The following is a 23,104-nucleotide window of genomic DNA, read 5'->3' on the forward strand; positions in this document are numbered from 1 at the left end:
AGAGGTAAAGAGAAAGCAGGGGGCAAGAGAGCATCAACTGTGATCAGATTATCCCCTGGTGTAGTCCCAAGACCATCCCTGCATGTGCATTCACCTTTTAAGAACCAAAATAAATACTAGGGCGGTGATAAGCCCCAGAGGCCACCTCCATGGTTACTGCGACGTCTTCTCCCATAGGAGGGCCCCTAATCCCCTGGCTAGAGTAACCAGGGGATCTGCCTAGGAAGTATTGTCATCAGGGGGAGAAAGAAAGATGTGGAGGGCCTGGATGGATGAGGCTGGCAGGGAAGGGAAGGGGGGTAGAGAAGGGAAGGTTTGAAGAGAGAGAGAGAGAGAGAGAGAAACAGAAGGATGTCTGGCCACAGACACAGGCAGCAGAGGGAGAAAGGAAATACAAGGGGGAGGATCAAAGAACTAAAAACTGGGGATTAAAAACCTTTTAACAAAAATGAAGAGAGAATGTGTGTGCAGCGGTGAAAAGGAAATGAAAAGTGAAGAGCTGAAGAGGACAGTGAAACGGGGGGGAAATTTAAGAAGGTGATTGTGTAGAGTGTAGAAAAGAAGTGAGGAACTTTATTTTTGAAGAGAAGGTGCCACTGGAGATAGACAGTTAAAGTTATGAAACAAAAGCAGTGGAGTAGACTGAGAGGAGGGAGTGAGTCACAGCTACAGAACAAGCCTGAACTTAGAAAAGAGGAAAAGGGAGACAGGGAGGCAGACAGCACTTGGCCATTAATAGGCACATGTGAACAAAGCATGAAAAGCTCAGGTGGGTGGAGTGCCAGTGTGTTTTATGGTCTTCTGTGAGTGTGTATATGTCCATAAAACATAAATCGCTTATATTGTGCGTGCTCATTTTCATGCATAGTAACAGTACATGTCAATGTATGGACAGCACACAACGCATGGAAAACACGACTGTTCTCCAACACCTCAAAGGAGCAAAAGTGCAGCAGAAGTTCAACAAGAACTCAGTTAAATGTGTGAAATGTCTACAACTGTATGTGTGTGCCGGCTCCTATGCTTGCCCGCAAGTTGGTTTATTGCTTAGGGAACTACATGTACCAGAGACTTATCCATCAGTTTTGCAGTTTGATTCTCTTGTCACAGGAGAATTAGACATCCCCTCTCCCTCCCCAAGGACTCTGGGAGGGAGAATTCGAGCATTAGTGGGGAATGGTTCTGCATACTAACTATTGGCCAAAGCTTTTCACAAAGGCCACAGCCCAAGACTTTGTGTTTGGGCTTATGTGAACACACAAAGGGCATAGAACTTGAAAAGACATAACACAGAAAACGATAAATAAAACAGGTTTTCATTTATTTGCTTTGCCCCATGTAGCTCCATCTGCAGTGCCCACAGTTCACCTGATGGCGGCCACAGCGAGCACCATGAGCCTGTCCTGGCTGCCTCCAGACAAACCCAACGGAATCATTCTGGATTATGAGATTAAGTACCATGAGAAGGTAAGCGGCAATGTAAGTCAACGCCTCTAATTCAATCCAATTTCAATGACTCGCATGGTCTCTGTTTCGTCTGTGTTTCTGTGAATGTGGAAAACAATGCCACAGCTGATAAACACATGGCTGCAGTGAGGCAAGACACCATTTCCAATCATAGCTTGCATGATCATCCTCGCCTACTTATTCCCCTCTTTCCACCCCTCTATCCCTCCTTCCTTTTTCTCTCTTTCTCTCACCCAATCCCTTCCCATATTTCCATTATGCTCTGCCCTTTTCTGTACCCCTAATTCTCTCTCTCCCTCTTGCCCTCGCTCTTACCCCCCGTCCTCTCTCAATACATGCATTCGAAAGTTTCTCTGTTTTCCAGAGGCCCAGAGAGTTGTGCATAGAGAACAAAGGCGCTCAGTGTTTATCTGCTCTGTTTGTTGTCTTGTCCTTCTCCCGTTGGATTAACACGCCGTCTACAATCTGTCTGTCTCCATTTCTTTCTCTCTCTCACTCTTGTCTCCATATTTCTTTCACCCGCCTGCATGGTTCGACTGGTCAGCCGTGTCAGGGAGGGTAGAGCATCAGAGAGGGGTTGATGATGAATGAGACAGCACAAGGGGCTGCTGTTTGGTGTTGTTTTCATCACTGACTGTCTTTGTCTCTGCAGGATCAGGGTGAGGCCATCGCCCACACCATGACTGCCCAGCGGAGCAACGCACGCATTGAAGGTCTCAAGGCTGGTACGCCTTATGTGGTACAGGTCCGTGCCCGAACAGTGGCCGGTTACGGCCGATACAGCAGCCCGGCCGACTTCAGCACCAACCTGCAAAGTATGTTATTCCCATACCCACTTTATTACCCAGGGATGTACTGGGATATTTGTGGCTTAGTAGCAATACCACCATAATAGTGCTGTGCATAAGCCTACGAACATAATGGAGGCTCAAAAGCTCATAGAGCTAGAAGCTACTATGCCTACTTTTCATGCAAAAATAACTGAAATCCTTGTAGAGAAATTGACTTAAAATTTGGTAAAAAGCTACCATTTCCTAGCAATCAGTCAAGGTATTAATTCACTCTTGCTCCACATCATACTCATCATGTCCCATAAATGTATATGTTAGTCTCAGGTTGCTCTCCATCCTGCTAAATACAGCCTGAAGAACACAGGGGCATGGTTTTACTTACATAAGCATACAGATCTGAAGTAGGCGTGAGAGGCATACGAGCCTGCAGTTAGACTGGTGGCAGAAAACGCAGAGTGGCATGGTTTGGCTATACAAATGGATTACAGCTAGTGTGGGTGTATGTTTGTGGCACGTTCTCTCAGTAACCACTCTCTCTCTCTCTTTGACCCCTAAAGCTGACCCTCCGAAGTCATGGCAGGAGCAGCTGCCACTCATCGTGGGATCAGCCACCGCCACCTTGGTCTTCATCATTGCGGTTGTGGTCATCGCTATCGTCTGCCTCAGGTCAGAACATCTCACCATTCAACAGCGTCTCAAAAAGCTTGAGAAACTTGGGCAGCAACAGTAGATACGAGTGTGGTAGAGCACTTCTACACTGACTCATTTACTTTTATCTACCCTGCAGAGTGTGTTCAAACAACAAGGACTTAAAGAAACATTTGTGGGAACATTTTTCTTTCAAGTTGAAAAAAAAAAAAAAAAAAACTGAGATAGCTTCAAATGTCAACTTTGTTTGCATGTCCTCCAGAACAGTCTCAGCGGATTTCGGTGCCACCTGTGAGACCACTGAATGCCAGATTAGCCTTCTGAATCTGTGAATAGTAAACAGCTTTGGCCGAAATGCTACTTTGCTCACTGGACACAGCATGGTGGAGCAGCTGTTGGGCCTGATAGGCCTGCCCTCATGGCCCAGCACTCAGAGTTAACTGTGCAGTTGCCCGACCACAAAGAACCCAGATGCGGCCCTGTCTGCTGGGCCCAATTGACTGGGAAGATGCAAGCGGCTGCTCACACCTTTCAAAAAGTGTGACTCTGCATCAGCTGGGTCTAACCACACTCGTTTATCCTTATACTACTTATTTGTCAAGCAGCAAATTCAGTGTGTGTATGTGTGTGTGTGTGTTTGTGTGTGTGTGTGTGTGTGTGTGTATATATATATATATATATGTGTGTGTGTGTGTGAAAGGTTGGCACCAACCGCTGACTGGCGCTCACTGGGTTCCCTCCGAAAGCCAGTTCAGGCAACGTCTGACAAGCGTGGGCATCGGTCACGCTAGACTGAATAATAATCTCCCTGGCTCCCCCCTCCTCTCCTTCTCCCTCCTGCCTCTTCGCTCTCTTCTATTTTCACACCACTACATTGTGTCTCTCTCAGGGTCTTGGCTTAGCTCCTGCTCTGACTGCCACAGAAGAAGGAGAAAATAGTAATAATACAAAACACAGAGCTTCGGCATATTCCGGAACCAAATTAGAATTTGAAATAAGATGCAAATCACCATCGGGTATTATTGCCCTGGTTACTGGTTAGACAACAAAGGAAGCACATTAACATGTAATTTCAACAACCCAGCCCCCTCACTCTGTCACCATCTTTGCCCCCCACCCCCTCCCGCATGCAGAAGGGACACATGCAGGAAGGTGCGGATACAGAAACTGAGAGACATGGGTAAAAGAGAAAAAGAGAGAAAACAAATGGATGAAAAAAAGGAAAGAGAGAATGACAGGAAGAGAGCGAGAGTCTGTGAGGAGAAAAATAAGCAGCAGGCTGAATTGGAAGGAGCGCTGTGATGTCTGTAGGGCGAGAAAAGCAAGACAGCTGAGCTTGCTGTTGAAGTCTGCTTTTGTCTCGGCTGCTCATTTTGAGGGTACCCAGAGTGAACGGCTTTTACTTACTGCATAAGACAATGGTATGATATCCTTTGTTTAGACTCCAGTTACAGTCCCAAAGTATGAATCATTTTACCACCAGGCATTGATACAATCTTTATCTACAGCGTATCCCTTTGCCTCCAGTGCAGGAAGACTAAACATCTTCACCAAGCCACATTGTAGTGTGGCTACATCTCTGCAGACATTATCAGGGATCTGTTTTCTCTTCATGCCTTTGTTCCTTTCCAGTATTTGCACCCTGCTGTGTGAGGAGTCCACGTGACTCAGTTTGTGTTTTCGTCTCTCTCAACAGAAAGCAGAGAAATGGTTCAGAGTCGGAGTACACAGAGAAACTGCAGCAGTACAGTAAGTCTCTTTGCTGAGATGACCCTCCTTGTTACATGGCTTTCCAACAGCAGCAGTCCTACACTTCAACTTAGCATCGACTGAGAATCCCCACGCGCTAAGGAATAGCTCACATAACATGAATCAGCTTCATCGATCTAGTGCAGTAATAAAATAGTCAAGAAGGATCTTGCTTTGATCTTTCCTTGGTTGATAAAGAGCTTTTTTTTCAGAGCATTAAACGATTGTTGGGTGTTTTGATTTTTTTTTGGCAGCATAGATTCACTTTCCTGTTCTTGCCACTGAATCCCCTATAGTAACGCCGGGAATGAAAGTCTACATTGACCCCTTCACCTACGAGGACCCCAACGAAGCAGTGCGCGAGTTTGCCAAGGAGATAGATGTCTCCTGCGTGAAGATCGAGGAGGTCATCGGCGCAGGTAACCCACCAAAGCTCCTGAGCTACAGGGGGAAGACTGCTAGTCACCTCCAGGCCATTCCGTTAGAGGACTTCACACCAAGCGGTACTTTCACTCAATTCATCGCTAGCCCTCTCCTTGCTCCCTCCCCTACCACACTCGTCACCTCTTAGGAACCCCTTTCCAGTCTTACAGATGTCTCCAGCACTGTCCTGTGTTCAAAAGCATTACTAGCTACAGTGTGTCTTTATCTCTTTTCAGTTAGCGAGACTGACAGTTCTAGCACCCATATCTTATTTACCATATTGTGTATATTTAGAGTAGCTGTAATAGCCTGTTGTTTGGCAGATTATCATTTCACCTGTGACCTTAAAATGGAGCCCAATCCTGGAACGAGAAAGATGCTGTTTGAGAAAATTGATTTGATTTAAATAGGTATGACACAGCAGAAAAGTCATTATGACTTGAAAATCTTCTTGAAACCACTGGAAGCAGATTCTGGACAATGCAAGACTACAGCCCCATACAGACAGGATTTATTTCTCTAGGGGAAAAATGTAATCCTGTCCGAGCGCATGTGTGTAATTCTTCTCTTATCTCATCCAGTATTAATTATAGCCTTTTGTTATTTGGCACACTTGTTGGCCATCCATTTTTTCCCCTTCCTTTATAGATAGACACTTTGTGATTTAAGATGTAAGTCTGAATGAAGTTTCCCATTTTCAATTTTTGAACTTCAGCTGTCGCCCACTTTTGAGTTCTGTGGGTTGTAATGAAAGCATTTTATACAAACCCATTACTTGGTTACTGACATACAGTTATTATTAAACTCCCTAGTCTTGGGTTGTACAAAGCATGTTACTAAGAAGCATGGCTGATATTTATTTCCCTGCATCCCTCTGAAGATTTAATCCTGTCCAGATGGGGCAAAAGATATTAAAATATTTCTTGTCCAGGATTGGCTGTCTCCGACCCTGCCCACTTTTTAGTGTCTTGAGAACCTCTTTATTAAAGAGGGCTTCTACTGGATCACTATATATGACCCCTGTTCACACACTTACACTTCCTCCACTATGTGGTTGTGTCCCCCTCCATTAGAACCCCTCCCTAACATTTGATGTCGTAGATAGTAAAATATTTTTTATGTATTTGATATATTTGATAGTAATAATCTCTGCTCAAAAGCTGCAGGACTGTGCCAAGTTTGAGTTTTCTTAGCATTGTATCTGAGCCAAAATGGAGGACGTTGTGATGGCAGAGATGGGACTCCCCTACTGCTGCTTCTGCTACTACCATTACTACTGCTACTACTACTACTACGACAACTCTTCTACTGCTGAGGCTACTACTTGAAACCCGTCGCTTCCCAGCATTCGCCTTTAAAGTGACGAACCCTCATCCCCTGTCTTCCCTGTCCCCCTACTTTCCTCTACCCCTTCCACAATCCATTCCTCCATTCCTCCATCCCCTGCCCCCTCCCCTCCTCCTCCCCTCCCCGACTTCCCCCATTCTGTGACCTTTGCACCCGTGTCGACACATATCGCTCTCATTGCCTAATTTTTTCTTGCATTCTTGCACACGCTTGGTGTAGACTCTAAACGTAAAGCGTCCACGACCCCGAGAACCCCTAAGCTTCTGTCTCCACCTATCTCCTCCACCTGCGCCCATGTCTCCAGCCCCTTCGAAGCTTAGCACCACCCCCACCCCCCTGATCCTTGCCCCTTCCTCCTCTGTCCCCCTCAGCTCCTCTCACCCTGTCAACCTACTTTACCCATTTTTTTTTTCATATTTCAACATGCATTTTTTTCTTAATCAACTCTACACCTAAATCTCACATTCCATCATCATGCCTCACACTCACCATGCTGTTTCTTTTAATCCATAGCTTAACAGCATAAAGTCACTGTATGCTCCATCCCTTGACACTGGCCTAGAGTCCTGGCTTCTCTTTGCAGTTCCCCCTGTCCCACCCCTCCCGCTACCCTTCCCTGGCTCCTTGGTTCTAACCAGTTAACTGTCCCCTCTCCCCTCTTTCCCCCCACTCTCCTCCACTCTTCCGTCATGCCTCTCTCCCCTCCCTCTTTTTCTCTCTCTCCCTCCATCTCTCCTCTTCCTCTTTTGATGTTTCTCTGCCCGTCTCACCTGGGCTCGCGCAGGAGAGTTTGGTGAGGTGTGCCGCGGTCGCCTCAAGCTGCCCGGGCGCCGGGAGATCATCGTAGCCATCAAGACCCTCAAGGTGGGCTACACTGACCGCCAGAGGCGAGACTTCCTGTCCGAGGCCTCCATCATGGGCCAGTTCGACCACCCCAACATTATCCGACTGGAAGGTGTGGTCACCAAGAGTCGGCCAGTGATGATCGTGACTGAGTTCATGGAGAACGGGGCCCTGGACTCTTTCCTAAGGGTGAGAAAAATGAACACACATAAACACATGACACACAAGAAGAGCTCTAATATGACTTACTCCTTATAAAACATGGATCTGCGATTTTATCATTAATGCAACCCTATCCAGCAAATAAGCCCATCCAAATCTCCTTGATCTTACCGTTAGTTATCTCACTTTCTTTGGAGCCATAAAAGCTCTGCTGCAGTGCCCACAATGGATATCTTACAAATGCTGCATCCAGGCAATTGGTGACATTTACAAAGAGCTCAGTCTCCAATGAATCTCTGCCTCAAAGTCACACCATACATTGTCTGCCAGAGAAAGGGGAGTAATACAAGGGATATAGAGAGGAGAGGAATGGAGGATGGGTGGGTGGGTAGACAGGAGAGAGATGTCACAGTGCAAAAGTGATGGGAGATTAATTATGCAGGTAAGAGAACATATGCAAAGAAAGTAAGAGACACGTAGGACAAATAAAAGTAAAAGAGAGAAAAACATATATTCCTTTGAATGTGCAACCTTGATCTACAATCCAATTTATCCTTGTCATTCTCTCTCTTCCTTTGCCAGCTCAATGACGGGCAGTTCACAGTGATCCAGCTGGTTGGCATGCTGCGTGGCATCGCAGCAGGCATGAAGTACCTGTCAGACATGAACTACGTGCACAGAGACTTGGCTGCCCGCAACATCCTGGTCAACAGTAATCTGGTGTGTAAGGTGTCCGACTTCGGCCTATCTCGTTTCCTCGAGGACGACCCGACAGACCCCACCTACACCAGCTCGCTGGTGAGTCAGTGTGTGTACATACATGTGTATGTGTTTGTGTATATGTGTTCATGTTTGAAATCAATGTTTAAAGGTGCTACATGTAACGTTTTAACATCAATACATCACTATTGCTTAAATTTTGGCCCCTTTCACAAAAGAATCCACAACATTGGCAAGTATTGCCATGTGTATTGAGTGTATTCAAAAAATGGATCTGTGTCAAGTCTGTTCCCACATGACATGACCATTCTGGGCGGAGAGGGAGATTTTACTCTCCTTACTCTGGATGGCATGCAGGAGAGAAAAATAAGAGCAGTTAAAACAGTGGACTAAAAAAAATTAGATTGCAGCTGAATGACTGTTTGCTGCTGAATTTATGACATTTTGGAGTCACGAAAGTGTTTCCAAAGCGCAGCATTACGGACACTTTGGTTGCTTTGGTGAACTTTTCAACCTGGATGTGCTGCTGTGTGTTTCCAATGAAACTTTGGCAGATTTGCAAAATATGTTACAAGAACATTTGCTGACAAATTAAGGGAGTGTCTGATATGAAATATTGATTCTGGCTCTTTTTCTGACATAACACAACATGTAAAAGTGGCAAAGCACGTCAAGGCAGATAGGATTTGAGATTCAGTACAACTGTGCTTCTCAAACACGAAAATGGATCTTTTATTCCTGTGCAACTCAGCTAAAGCCCGCTGAATACGTTACAGCGACAGATCACCAAACAAGTGATTAAGGGTGATTGAAAAGTCACTTCAAACATATAGATCCATTTTAGTAGCAAAACAAAAAGCAAAAACACCCAGAGCAATGTCAGTAAGAATGACGGATGAGTTTGTGTGGTAGTTACAAGAAAGGATTCTAAAAATGATGGCGATATATTGATGTTGAAAAATACAGTTTGTAGCACATTAAATATTCTTGTAGCATCATGTGTTTGTACACCTCATTTTCTCTAACTGTGTTACTAACCTTGTGTGTACGTGGTGTTTGGGGTTCTACAGCATGCGCCCATGTGTTGTGTATCAATGTTTCCCTCGGACTGTGTTTTTTCTCACCCTCTCTCTCCCTCTTGTATGTGTGTGACTCTGTGTTTGTGCTCCATCCCTCCAGTATTTCATGCTCACCTACTCATTCGCATATCCACAGGGAGGGAAAATCCCCATTCGCTGGACGGCTCCCGAGGCGATCGCCTACAGGAAGTTCACCTCAGCCAGTGATGTGTGGAGCTACGGCATCGTCATGTGGGAAGTGATGTCGTACGGCGAGCGGCCGTACTGGGACATGAGCAATCAAGATGTAAGCAAAGATGTGATACACATACTTAATTTCACTGATATGAAAGTAGATGTTTATGCTGTCTTTCTCACAAAGCTGTAGTATTTTTCAGCCATTTTTTGTCCAAAAGTCATTCTCTCTCTACATATACACCTACAACTGCTCCTCACAGCTAATTTTTCTCTGGCCCTTATTTCTTCGTATCACCTAGGGTGATTTTTTTCTGTTTATCTCTCAGTCCTCTATCATTTCCCTCATTCATCCTCTTCTGTCCTCCCTCACTTGTTCTCTTCATCGACCCATCTCTCTCCTTGTGTAGTTCGTCCTCCCTCTACACCATACTTGGTGATTAGAAGCAATTGTGATTTCTCTCTCGTCCTTCCTCAGGTGATAAATGCCGTGGAGCAGGACTATCGACTTCCCCCACCCATGGACTGCCCCACAGCACTGCACCAGCTCATGTTGGACTGCTGGGTAAAAGAGAGAAACCTGCGGCCCAAATTCACCCAGATTGTGGCCACGCTGGATAAGCTTATCCGCAATGCTGCCAGCCTCAAGGTGGTCACCAACAGCACACAGTCCACTGGGTAAGTCAAAGCATGTTGCTCATATTAAGTTCAGAATCAGTATGGAAGCTGTGTCGAGCAAAGCTTTACAGCAAAATGCCCTATGTTTTCTAGGTTCTTTGGAGCTGGTAATTGCAGAAATAGACTTTAACTTGTGATTCTGTTTTTCTTAGTGTCCCCGGTGGTCCTTGTTGAGTTTTATTAGGTGGATTAGTGATTTTCATAATGGGCAATCATGTCTAATTATGGTCATCGCATTATGGATATTAGTGCTGAATGCTTTGGAAAAATCTTCTCTGGTTTTCTTAAGTCATATTTTGAAGGAGCCCAGCTGGACTCTTATGATAGATTACAGCAAAAGGTCATTAGTTTATTGAGTGAAGTCACTTGACTTTTCAGCCGTGGGAGTACTAGCCAAGTCATTTCATTTGCACCTGAGCCAGAGCGCCTGTGATAATGATTTCCACTGTGCAAATATTCCTTATCCGAGTTGATACAGTGTGCGTGAGTCACTCTGACTCAGCTGTAACAATCTCTTAACTCCTATAAAGTGCAGATTTCTTCCCATACAACTCTCTGGTTCTCACAAATGCAGCCTGGGCCATTATGCAAATCCAAATTACCATCGCTCAATGCAGCCCTTAAAGCAACTCCCCTGCTGACTGGGAGCTCAATCAGTGATGTCACATCTACATTTAGCTGCACCACCTTCCTCTGCAACCTGTTTCTTGGAAAGAATTTGGAGGAGAGAAGGTGGCAGAGTTGGAGTGCAGAGGAGGGGGTGACCTACCTATCTGTCCCTGCATCAGGGTCTTTCTGTCTTGAGGGAGGGCCACAGACAATCCTTGGTTGGGCTCAGGGGGGAAACCAGGGTCTCGGTTGGCCACCGGAGTGACGTTCTTAGAAGATTAAGCTTGCGGTTAATTAGCTCGATTAAGGCGATGCAAAAAAGAGATGGGAGCGCCTTTTAATTAGCCACTAACGAGATTTTAAACGGGCCAGCGGAGAGGTGGCCTCCTGCCGACAAACCTAACAAGGGAGGAGTGAGAGATGATACTGTCGTCCTGGTCGGCATTGAAGGGTGGCTGGAGGTTAGCTGACACTGTCTGACATCAAAGTTCTTTAGTTGTGTGTACTGCACATACTTGGCAGCATAATGAGTGAAATGAGCATTGGTGACATCACAAGTCATTTCTGTGTTTATCTTTCTACTCTAACCCTGTGGTGCAACCGTGGCAGCCCCAGCAATCAAGCATGAATTTAGCCTTGGCCTTTAACTGTCTGAATAGCTAACGTACAATATTACCCAGCTTTCCTGCTGCGTTTCTGCTTGTGGCTAACATGTGGCTGGGAATGGTCTGGACCCTTTTGAAGCCAACTTTAGAAGGAGGGCTAACAATACTCCATTAAGAGAAGAGCCAGAGTCTGGCGTTAACGACGGCCTGAGGCCTTGGGCTCCGAAGCACAGGCCTTATTAAAAATCACTCCATCTACACCACTCAATGGAGCCTCTGTATCACTGTTATTAACTCCCCCTCCATGCCTTTTCTCTTTTCTCCCTCTTTCTCTCTCCATTCCTCTTTTAATTGTTAATGAATCTAATGCCATCAAAAAGGATGACAGGGATCAACAGAGCAGAGAGGAGGGGAGACAGTGGTGCTCATTCTCTTCGCCTGGTCCCTCATCTGTTTCTCCTCCTTCACCTCCCCCACACCTCCCTCTCGCCCCCTCCTTCTCCACCCTCCTCTCTTGTTCATCCGCTCCACTTTGCTCGGAGTTGTAGCAGCGCAGTTTTATTAAAACTCCCAAGGTGGCCTCTATCTGCAGCATTGATCAGCACAGTGGGTTAGCTTCTTCTTTAGAAAGGCCTTTTTTAGATTGTCAACAGGTGTGCAGGAACATGCAAAATACCCTCAAACACATTTTCAGGGATACACACAGACACACACACACACACACACACACACACACACACACACACACACACACACATACATACACATTCACACACTACTAAGCTATACTTTCATATACACAAAGATGCACAGTCAAACACGCATGCAGGTTTGTGAGTCACTCCTTCCATGTATTGTCAGCATCCACAGGTTCATGAGTCAGTCCAAATATGCAACCACACACATCTGTGTTTACATTCCACAGATATTTCTCCCATCATGAGCCATTTTCCCAAAACTTCTTTCCATCTCTGTGGAATTATGTTGCACGCATCCTTTTGTCGAGGGAACCTGGTCAGAAAGAAACACATCTTGAGGGAATGTATTTGAAATGCAGTAATTGTGTACTATACAGCGTATAGCTTATAGACCTAAGCTATGTTCGCACCGGCAGCCCAAATCTGATTTGAGCTGTCCAGCTAAACCGCATGAAATCCAATCTTCCCAGATCAGATTCAAACCACAGTTGTTGGTGGTTTGAAAGTGCAACTCCATACAACCACTCAGATTGGATTTCAAGTTTGTTTTTTTCTGACTTGTCAGTCCCCTTGCAACACAGTGACATCTCAGAAGAACAGGAACCAACAAACAGGAAGAGAGCAACCCAGACATTTCCAGGGTTTCATGAGGCACATTTCCATACTGCCACATAAATGCATTCTTGACAAAAAAAAAAAGAACAAATTGGTAGTAACTTGGTTACTATGACACCTGTTGTTGTAAAAATAGCAAATGATTATAGGTTCTTAATATAAATCTGATCTAGTTCCATGTAAATTACAATGTGTTATTCATGATTCAAGACCAGATTTGACATTTGCTCTACTAACACACACCAGCTCGCCTCACCAGCTGCAGCGCCAGCATCCACCCACCCACCCAAGCCTCCAGCCAGTCTCTCCACAGTCATAAAAGTACCCTGGCCCACGCCCTCACCCAACTCCTTACATGTGCACACATCTCCTTACATGTGGAGGAGAGGAGGGGAGAGGGGAGAGGAGAGGTGGAGAAATGGAGAGGTGGCGCTCAGCGGGGGGCGTTTGGGGGTGAGGTTGGCCGGTAGAGGCAGTAGAGTGACGACCTTAACCCTCTCTCTCTCTCTGTTTCTCTTTCTCCCTCATCCCTCCCTCCCCCCCCTATGTAGGGTATCCCAGCCCTTGCTTGACCGCTGTGTGCCAGACTATACCACTTTCACCACTGTGGGGGACTGGCTGGACGCCATCAAGATGAGCCGCTACCGTGACAACTTCGTCAACGCCGGATTTGCTTCCTTTGACCTGGTGGCCCAGATGACAGCAGAGTGAGTGCAGAGAGAGAGAGAGAGAGAGAGAGAGAGAGAGGATCCAGCTAATCAGGCCTAAAGTGATTGACTGGGCTGAGTTTGAGAGTCAAATTAGTGTTAGACAGATTGACCTTGAGGGAATAAAAATAGTCTCATGGCTAAATTAAACATGATAAGATGTGAAAAGTGGGCTCTGAGTGGGCTCAGACATCAAATGAATACCAGATAAAAAGCATAAGAAAATAAAGCACATTTTACCATTCTGGTGCATTTAGTAGACATTTCAGAAATGCATTTGTTGAACTAGATAAATCATTGCCTTGAAGACACAGAGTATCAGGCCTTTTACGGTAATGTGTTCCCAGCTATTACAGTGTATGAAGAATAGTAGTTTTAAAAATGAGCGTGAGTATGAACAAGATTTACAGGAACAAAATTTGCCAGGAGAGACGTGAGAGGGATTATGTAGGAATACGAAATGAGAAAACAAACTCTTCTATGCTTTTCCTGTGATTTGGTGTGTAATTGACCAATCAGGATAGGTTCACTGTAGAATAGGGATTTTGTAATTAAGGGGGGGGGCGGGTTTAACTAGTAACAATCACCCGCTTCAAAAACAAAGCAGATCTGACACATAATCAACAAATGCATGGTTAAACAGTGGAGTACAGTCGTTCAGCGAGCACTTGTAGCTGCTTCTTTACTACGATCTCCAGTTGACCTTGACGACTCACCCGCCTCCTGCCGTGTTTACAAACAGGAAATGATGTAATGGAAGTCATGGAAATTGGAGGCCAGTGATGATCAAATAAATGAATTAAAATTATAATGATAAATAAATCATCCTCATTAGCTGCATAATAGGCAATGGAGGTGGGGGTAATTTGTTTCAATTTGGCCAGGCTGACAGGTGTGGTGTACTGTGGCTCTCTGTTGCCCTTAATGGCCAGTAATTCCTCTAATGGTGCCCATTTATTATCATTTCATCCTCCATCGCTGTGCTGATGGAGATGGCGAAATATGAAAAAACAAAAAAAAAAAAAAAAAAAAAAAAAAAAAAAAAAAAAAAAAAAAAAAAAAAAAAAACACCATTTATTTGTGTGAAATTGCAGTGATTCACCCTTATTTGGCTTTGGAGAGGATGTGAGCGCACATGCACGTACTGTATGTGCGTCAGTGTGTTTGTTCATGTGTGGGTTTAGGTGCACAGTTTTGGACTCAAATGGATAGGGCCACAAAGTCAATGAGACAAGCAGAGTGTATGGTGTCTGCGTGTAATATTAGATTATCCACTGTTTGTGTGTGTGTGTGTGTGTGTGTGTAACTGAACGGAGAGGACACAGACTGTGGCAGAGCCCCAACAGTCAGCTAATCGCTGTCCCAGACGCCGTCCGCTCTCTCCTCAGCTATCGACTAGGGAAATCAAACAAGCGAGCGGAAAAGAGAGGTTCTCGTGATATTATTGTGCAGTGTTAAACCAACATGACCATGATGATTAGATTATGCCGTTTGACTAATGACGGCCAGAGCAGGTGCGCTCTCCCCGGCCTCTTTAAGGGTGTAGTAATGTCAACTGTACGCTCAACCTTGGGTTAACGCCCTCTACTTTACAGATCACACTTGTGGTAGTTTGTGTGAGCCCTTGGCTAAAAGACTCATTAACATTTTCCAGTCTTGTTTGCTGTAGTATTTTTAAGCATTGATTGAAGAATGTTGTGCAACAGTGGCCAACTTAAAGCTGATTTACCGACACACAGACCCATTCTAAGTATGAATGACAGGATTCTGGGTAATCTGGCTAATATGTTGCAAAAAAAAAAAAAAAAAAAAAACTTCTGCTTCTGCGTTTCTTTAGCTAAGTGGCAGACTGGTGTGGACTCTGTGAAGTCTGCCAGCTGTCGAACAGTAGTTAAGTTTGCTCTTTAATCATTAACTATCACATTATGGCTTTGACTCCCCTCCGCTTTGCCCACCTGCCGGGCAACAGAAGTATGTTGCATTAAGACTAACATTCGCTGTAGCTGGATGAGTGTCCCCATTTTGTTGACATACCCTAAGGAAGCCATTTTACGGGTGATTGCCAAGGTGCTTGTCTGTCCTTGTTCCCACCTGATACAGTGTGTGTTTACTTGTGAAAAGTGAAATTTGCACTTCAACTTCTGACATGTGATGTTTGTCTACTTTAGTTATTTTTTTTAATAATGGAGCCACCTGTTCTTATTTTTCCTCTCCTTTCTTCTCACTCCACAGGGACTTGCTGCGGATAGGGGTGACGTTGGCTGGCCATCAGAAGAAGATTCTTGGTAGCATTCAGGACATGAGACTACAGATGAACCAAACACTTCCTGTTCAGGTGTGAGCGACGGGACACACAGACCGATGCAGTCGAAGGACAGCCAGACAGGAAAAGGGGGGAGGAACTGTGCCAGAGAGAGCCATTGGAAAACCCTAGCTGCCTGACCCATCTCTGCCACTTAGACGCTATGAAACTGGCTTGTGGTGCCTCTGAATATTTTTTTTTCTTTATTTCATTACCACTTCCATTTCCTGTTTCTGCTTTTTTTGTTATTCGTCATTGTTTCTTTTTCCATCCAATCAGAATTTGTGTGTTTTTGAAGGAGGAGAAAGAGTTAACCCCCTTATATCCCATGCGTGCCTCACCAGCTCTGGTGTGGGTTGACGTTTGCATGCATGTGTGTTTTAGTAAGGTTGGCCTTAGCCCTGTAACTGAAACGTCTGATCACTGATCCTCACGCAAGAGCCCTTCCCTTTGACCCCTCGGCCCAGCTCTGATGGACATAATATATAGTAAAAGTACGAACACCCTGGGTATAAAAAAAAAAAAAAAAAAGTGAACAAATGTTCACACACATAAAAAAAGAAAAAAAACTAGACAAAAACATTGGTGTTCTGGACCCACAGGAGATAGAGGACAATTCTTTCCCTGATAGAAGTTGTTTTACTGTGCACATGTGTTGTTCTCCATCTTCATATTGAAGGTGTGTTATCTAAAAGGGCACTTGCTGAAGACGGGTGAGGTGGTGGAGGAGGAAATATGACGGGCTGAGGTCAAAGGTTAAGAGCATGACATAGGTCAAGAAGGTCAAAGTAGTGCAGCCACATTTTTGGACATTTGTTTTGGCTGCTGAATCCTCAGGAGGTCACCAGATGACCTCTTCACTTTGACCTGAAATGACTTAGGATAGTTCCACAGCTTGGGATCACCTGCTCATCAAGTGTGTTTTTACACATAAAAATGTTTTATTTTTGTTTGTCCACACTACATTTTTTCTTTTTTCCCCCGTTTTTTTTTTTTTTTTCTTTGGCTTTCTTACAAATTTTTTGGGAGATTTGAGGTTTAAAAATGGCCGGCCAATCCTGAGTAACCCCACTGGACACTTTATGTGATTAAGGGGAGACATGGACTGTGGCAACACTATAGAAAGACCACTTGGCCTTTTGTGTGCGTTTTTGTATGTGTGTGTGTCTGTGTGTGTGTGTGTGTGTGTATGTGTGTGTGTGTGTGTGTGTGTGTGTGTGTGTGTGTGTGTGTGTGTGTGTGTGATTCAGTGTGCGTGGATGTGCGGATGTGTCAGGTTGCACACAAGTATACTGTACAGTATGGCTTCCGCTATTTGCCACTGTGGAGAATTAACGCATGAACTGAACCGTGACAAGGAGCAAATATATCTGAAACAATTACGCTATATTCTGTGGACAACTGTTAAACATTCTTTTTTATTGAATCCAAAACAATGAACTTGGGACATACACACATATATATATATAAAATTATATATATATGCATCATGCAGAAAATGAGAGAAACCATGATGGACACCTTACTTTCTACTTAACTATTATCTGGATTTAGAAATAATCAAAATTCTTGTTTTTATTTCTTGACATCCTGCCCTATGTATTTATTTGTACCTCGCCCGCCAAACCCCCCCGCCCCCGCCCACCAACACTCAGATGGACTGTAGGCCATTTGGGACAGTGGACTTGGAACAATCAGAAGGAAGAGAAACTCCAAGAGGATTCACCTAATGAATTGATGACTATTAAACAAAAGAAATTGCATATAAATTGGATATTGTATTTTTGTTGTTGTTCTAAACAGCCTGTACATGTTTTGTAACAAAAATACGATAAATAACAAAAGAAAAATGGTGTTTTGACTAAATGGAAGTGTCGTTGTGAAATGATTCGGAGTGAAATGAACAGAAAGAAAAAGGAGGAAGAGAGAGACATGGGTGGGGGGGGGGGTCAGGACTGAGAGAGGAGGAGATAACCCCATGGTTAGAGAGCTGATTATAACATGTTGCCCTTTTGCTCTCCATCCATCGTAGTGTTAGTGTCTGTGTAGGTGTGTTCAAGTTTGTGTGTGCCGCCTGAACTGGATGTTAATCTTCCCCCAATCCATCCTCAATCTCAACATAAAGAGCATTTGTGAACCTGAGCTGTAACTAATTGTCTTCCAGGCACATTGTTTTCAATTCAAAACCCCCCGCAGACCACTATGATGTATCTCTGTGGTTTAATTGTACTTATTTGCCAACACCTCCAACAATAGGATCCTCCCGACCCATCTAATGTGGGACGGTTAAAGAGTCATTAGGGGAAAGGTACAGAGATGATGCAGCCTACCTGCCAATCATTTCAATTGTCCCAGAGGCGGAGCTCCGTCACAAGACCTGCAGTTTGCCCCTCTGCAACGAGATCTCATCAGAGAATCCAGAGCTGTCAGAAGAGAAACCTATTGGTCTTTGTCTGTCAGGTCGATTAATGCAGCAGCCAATCTGGCATTGCGGGCATACAGCATGCAGCGAGCGTAGACATACGGTGAGCTGACCTATCATTATCTCTCTTCATTTCCTGTCTGGCCTGCAATCATCCTGTCTCAGGCTGCTGCATGATTAGTACAGTGCAGGATCAACAGCCCTGGCACGCAGACAGCCAAAATCTGCAGGCCACCCCCCCCACCCACAACCCCCTCCTCATCCTAAATGATAGCAGCTGCATCAAGGAGACCATACTATTTGCGCTTGTGACAGAGGGGTGTTTGAAGGTAGCGGATTAAGGGATGGGGCTGCATCACTGGTATGATCTTCCTGTCTCCAAATTGTTTGGGTTGGGTCCTGATCAATGCAAAATGTGACTATTATTAGCTTGGTGTGTAATGATAGCGTGATGTTGCAGTGTGTCTTGCCATATTACTTTTTTCAGCCACGCTTAAGACCCTTCAAAAGCCATGCAGAATATTATGCAAAACAGCAATGTGTTCCACATTTTCTATTGTTTCATCTTATTCCACGTACAGATGTTTTCACTGCCGCTAGTACACTCTTTAAAAGGCTTAGTAACCAATAACAGTTGTACTACACAATCGAAAAGTAGTTTTAACAGTTGTGTACTCACACTATACAGGAAATAAGTCTCAAAATTTTCAATTGTTTTCATCAGTGTCAGTTCTGATTTCTGATATGATGGCTCAGAATCAGCAGAGCCGGTACCATCAACAAGATACACTACCATGATGATGAGAATGTGCTCAAAGTGCCTGTTAGATGAGCAAACATTTTATTTTATTTTATTTTATTTATTTATTTTTTTTCTTGATATCATTTCTGAGGAATTGTTTTGTTTTTCACAAAGCAAAACAACATTTTGATTGAAGGAGAGTGATGGAGTGTACACATTTGGAGATGGCAGAAGAGCAGAATTAATGCAATCAGAAGCTCACTTTCACTCAAAGTCTCTCAGGAATATACAACATCACTCCCTCTTCCTCCACTCAGCTCAATCATTCAATCAGCTAAGCCCCACTGTTGCAAACACGCATGTGGCACCAAACAAGACACAGTCAATAGGGTGGGGGGGTTGGGGTGAGGTGTGGGGGCAGGAGGGGGGGGGGCACATCGGTGCTAAACACAATCAGATGGCAGACATACCCACTCATGAAAAATGGCAGTGCTTTGGAGTTTGCATGAAGTATTGATGAGGTGCACATGGTGTGCCGGGATCTGGAGTTGTGTTCACTGAAGTCAACCAGCCGTGAGAGATGAGCTCAACTGGCACTGTTGCACATCTTAAAATGATTAAACTGCCGACACATCAACTGCAAACAATTAATCATTAAGTGGATTTTTCACACATTCTTGGGAGTGTTTAATATTTAACATACACACAGAGGAAAAGCTCTCGCTCTCATGTGTTTGTTTTTTTTTTATTTGTTCATCTTCCTGACTGCAAGTTGCTGAAATGAAGATGGACTGTTGTGTTTGTGTGAATGTGTGTGTGTGTCCCTGTGTGTGTGTGTATGTGTTTGGAGTAAAACGATTGCCATTTTATACAGAAAACATTTTTTGATCAGCAGAGACTAGGCTTTGTCAGATGTGGTTATCTCTTTGTGTGCCAATAGAATTCAAACTATCCCAACATTCCTTCCATCTTTCTTTCCCCTATTTTACATCCTCGACAGATCATCAAACACACACACTCGCCCTCCCTCAAAGCCCTTTTACTTGCAACTTTCTAACTTTCTTTTCTTCAGTTGTCTGTTTTAAATAAATATACGCGGTTCTGTCCTTTCTTTTAGTCTTACAACAAGCTCACGGCAAATCTGTCTTGGTCACTTTTGAAAACTCCCTCTTCGTACAAGGAAGCGAGATGTTTCAGAGAGTACTGTACATGTGTAGTGATCGGAATAAAGCGCAGAGAAATGCAATTGTTAATTCCTCTTTGAAAAGCATTGAGATGTATTTAATGGTGCAGACATACACAGCAAATTACTAAAAATGATGATGCATTCTTGTAGAAATATTTTTAAAAGACCCTTTTGCAATTAAATTATTTAAGAAATGTGACCCGATCTCTTGACTGAGTCTTTGTGTTTCATTTTGAATTGATCCTTCATCCATGTGGATTTGAAGTAGATTGTTCCCTACATGTGGTACCGTGCCAACTCATAATCACACACATGTTTTTCAGTCAAGCAATTGCCCAAGACAAACATTTAATTTCACTGCTTATCATCTATGGCCGTCTCTCATTCCTATAATCATTACCAGGACATCATGTTGTTTTTCAGCAGTTGGCACAGTAAAATATTTTTGTTGGTTAAGTGGCACCAAAGTCTCAATTCCGATAACTATCAGCTTTAGATAAACACACCACACTCCCAGGTGCAACTTGGTACATTTCTATTAATGTGCTCAGTGTACCTGTAGGTAGGGATTGTTCATTTTTTCATCCAAATCTCTGATTTAATGTTTTTTGTTTCGCTTCAGACAGGTTTAGGCTGCATTATTCCCTTTGCCTTGGAAAAGCCTGAGGACGTTTAGTGTAACACTGTCTGTAAAAATATATTTTTTTTGTAATGCTGTATTTCATCTTTATAGCTACAGGCACCTGATGAATGGATATTGATCCTTGGGAGAAGTTACCCAGAGTTCATCTATTTCTAATGCTCCTTTCGTTGTTAAGTTCCTTGCCAATATTGGAGTTGTTACTGTGAGTTAAAGTCCACTATTCGAAAGTAGTTTGCCAAATTTAGCTGACTTAAATTACAGATCTGTCGAGGAATACCAAAAAAAAAAAAAAAAATGCAGCGGCGTAATTACAAATCATATGTAGTTTTTCAAAAGTTACCATCACAACAGGGCCGATTTGCTCTCAGGCTTGCAAGTTTTCAAGACATGTTGTCACAATCAAATCAAAAAGTTTGCAATCCGCAGTAGAGTTATGTCAATAACTTGCAACACTGAAGCTCCCCATATTGTCTTTCAAGCCCACTAATTAATATGAGCTCCACTCATCTCAGCAGGCACTCAGCCAGCAGTCTTGTTTTCCAGCAAAAAAGGGAAAGATGCTCAGATCATAGATTCTACCTCATCCACCCCTTGCCTTGTCCCCTGGCTCCCCTCTTCTCCCTTTCCCTGTCCAATTAAATTCAGAGTCTTGGATCGCGCGGTCTCGGTGTCTGGGTAGAGCAGATATTTTCGAAACGCTCCCCCCAAGATGCGCGTGGTGAAGTTTCAACAGAGGATTATGTGGGGTTCTCTTTGTGTTGCAGCAGGCAGAATAAATTTCATCTCAGATCTCCCCAACTTTTACAGCCCCTTGTTCTCCACTGTTGTTATCTGATGATGGACTTGCTTGACATGTATTGAAGGTCCAGCAGCATTTCACAGACATATAATCTGCAATTTCTTCTATCCTGTCATTTGGTATCATAACCAGCTTCTACTTTTTCCATCGTGGCAGCACTTTTGAAGAGGAAACTTAAAAAACCCCTTGTGAAGAAAAAGAAATGAACCACGACTATACTGCATGTGCCCCGAGACAGATTCGGGGCCATATCATAGGTTCTGAGTTGTTTTGACTAGCCCAGATAGCGGGTGCTCCTTCAGTGCTTGATACGTAGTATAATCTGTCAGTTTGAAGTAAATATGGACCAATGCCAAGATGAACTAGAGCTCTGTATACTTTCCTACGGCTATTGACATAGTGTCACATTACTCCAAGCTGGAGAATATTGATTGTATGCAGGCTTGTTTCATCAAAATATGTCATATAATGCAAGGGAGAATTATTGAGACGTCAATAAAGATTAATTTCTTATCCCTACTTGTTCAGTGAGACGGCATTAGCATTAATATCGCTATGCATTAGCATGTCTTAGCCACATGTCGGTCAGGACGAGGATCAATGCAAAACATGATCATACAGCTATAAAAAAAAAAAAAAGAAAGAAATCCGCTCCCTTACACCCTCCTTACCCACTCCTGCCCCTCATTTCCAAAGCCAGACTCTGTCTCCCTTTCTTCTCTGTTATTCTCCACAGACTATCCCTCACTCTCCCCCTCTCACAAGCTCCAGACACCCCCACACCCGTTCCCTGTCTACTTTTTCATCCTGCCCCATCTCCTCTGCCATAATCCCTCTCTTTCACTTAGGCTTGGCACAGCTAATTGGTCACGTCTGTACTGTGACATGGGGACCTGACATAATTGCTGGACAAATAGCGAGGCGTTTAGCTTCGGACCTGTCTCAGCTAAGCTGTGCACAGACACCAGCCGACTGGAAAGCCTAATTACCACTCCAACTCCACAACTTGCTAATTGGCAAATACTTCCAACAAAGAAGTGTGTGTGTGCCTCTGTGTGTGTGTGTGTGTGTGTGTGTGTGTGTGTGTGTGTGTGCTTGTCTGCACCTTTATTTCCTTCCTTTAGTTAAGGGCTTTGTGAAACGAAAGTAAATAAATAAATTAAATAATTTTTTTTAATATATAACAAAAAATAAGAGATCTGCATGATATGAGTCATCAGAGAGGTCTTTTTTTTCAAAACGTATCCATTATTTCCAGAAACTGCATTTTTAATTGTCATCTCTAAAGTACAAATTTTGGTGTGTCATGCATCACATTTTGTGCTGCTGTTGTATTATTTTGCTGTCTGTCATGACGATGCTAATTATATTCCTGTCTGATTAGAGCAGCTCAGTCCAGTTTTTCTCTTTCTTTTGTACCACTCTTCAACGCCCCCAACACACGCACTCATACAGACCTGACCGAACTGATTATCACATCCCAGTGTTTTTTTTTTTTTTTTGTGAATAATTTATTTTACTTTAACAATACATTATGTTCCACTGATTTCAGCATGTTTCTCCCTTTAGTAGCCATGAGTTCATATAAATTGATTAAAAATAGAAAGAAATAAATTGAAAAAAATACATAGAGAGAGAATTTTTGGAAATAGCCATATATGAAAGTGCTTGTGCAGAACATGGAGAGGGTTAATC

At 43.7% G+C, this 23,104-nt stretch overlaps 1 protein-coding gene across 8 annotated transcripts in view; it reads left to right on the forward strand.

Moving 5' to 3' along the window:
* The window catches only part of ephb3 (EPH receptor B3), a 58,647-nt gene extending 42,499 nt beyond the window's left edge, over nt 1-16,148 (forward strand). The window contains exons 6-16 of one of the 8 annotated variants that reach the window (XM_022738806.1): nt 1,343-1,479; nt 2,120-2,282; nt 2,816-2,924; nt 4,603-4,655; nt 4,940-5,158; nt 7,210-7,457; nt 8,013-8,228; nt 9,366-9,515; nt 9,882-10,081; nt 13,160-13,315; nt 15,548-16,148. In XM_022738806.1, coding sequence (XP_022594527.1) covers nt 1,343-1,479; nt 2,120-2,282; nt 2,816-2,924; nt 4,603-4,655; nt 4,940-5,158; nt 7,210-7,457; nt 8,013-8,228; nt 9,366-9,515; nt 9,882-10,081; nt 13,160-13,315; nt 15,548-15,656 — 1,760 coding nt within the window. In that variant the 3' untranslated portion in view covers nt 15,657-16,148. The remainder of the gene's footprint in view (nt 1-1,342; nt 1,480-2,119; nt 2,283-2,815; nt 2,925-4,602; nt 4,656-4,939; nt 5,159-7,209; nt 7,458-8,012; nt 8,229-9,365; nt 9,516-9,881; nt 10,082-13,159; nt 13,316-15,547) is intronic. The other 7 variants (XM_022738830.1, XM_022738822.1, XM_022738838.1 and 4 more) reach the window with 7 other exon arrangements.
* Nucleotides 16,149-23,104: the final 6,956 nt, after the last annotated feature.

This window comes from Seriola dumerili, unplaced genomic scaffold, assembly GCF_002260705.1.
Source record: "Seriola dumerili isolate Sdu_G_001 unplaced genomic scaffold, Sdu_1.0 BDQW01000002.1, whole genome shotgun sequence".
In the NCBI taxonomy this organism is placed as follows: Eukaryota; Metazoa; Chordata; class Actinopteri; order Carangiformes; family Carangidae; genus Seriola; species Seriola dumerili.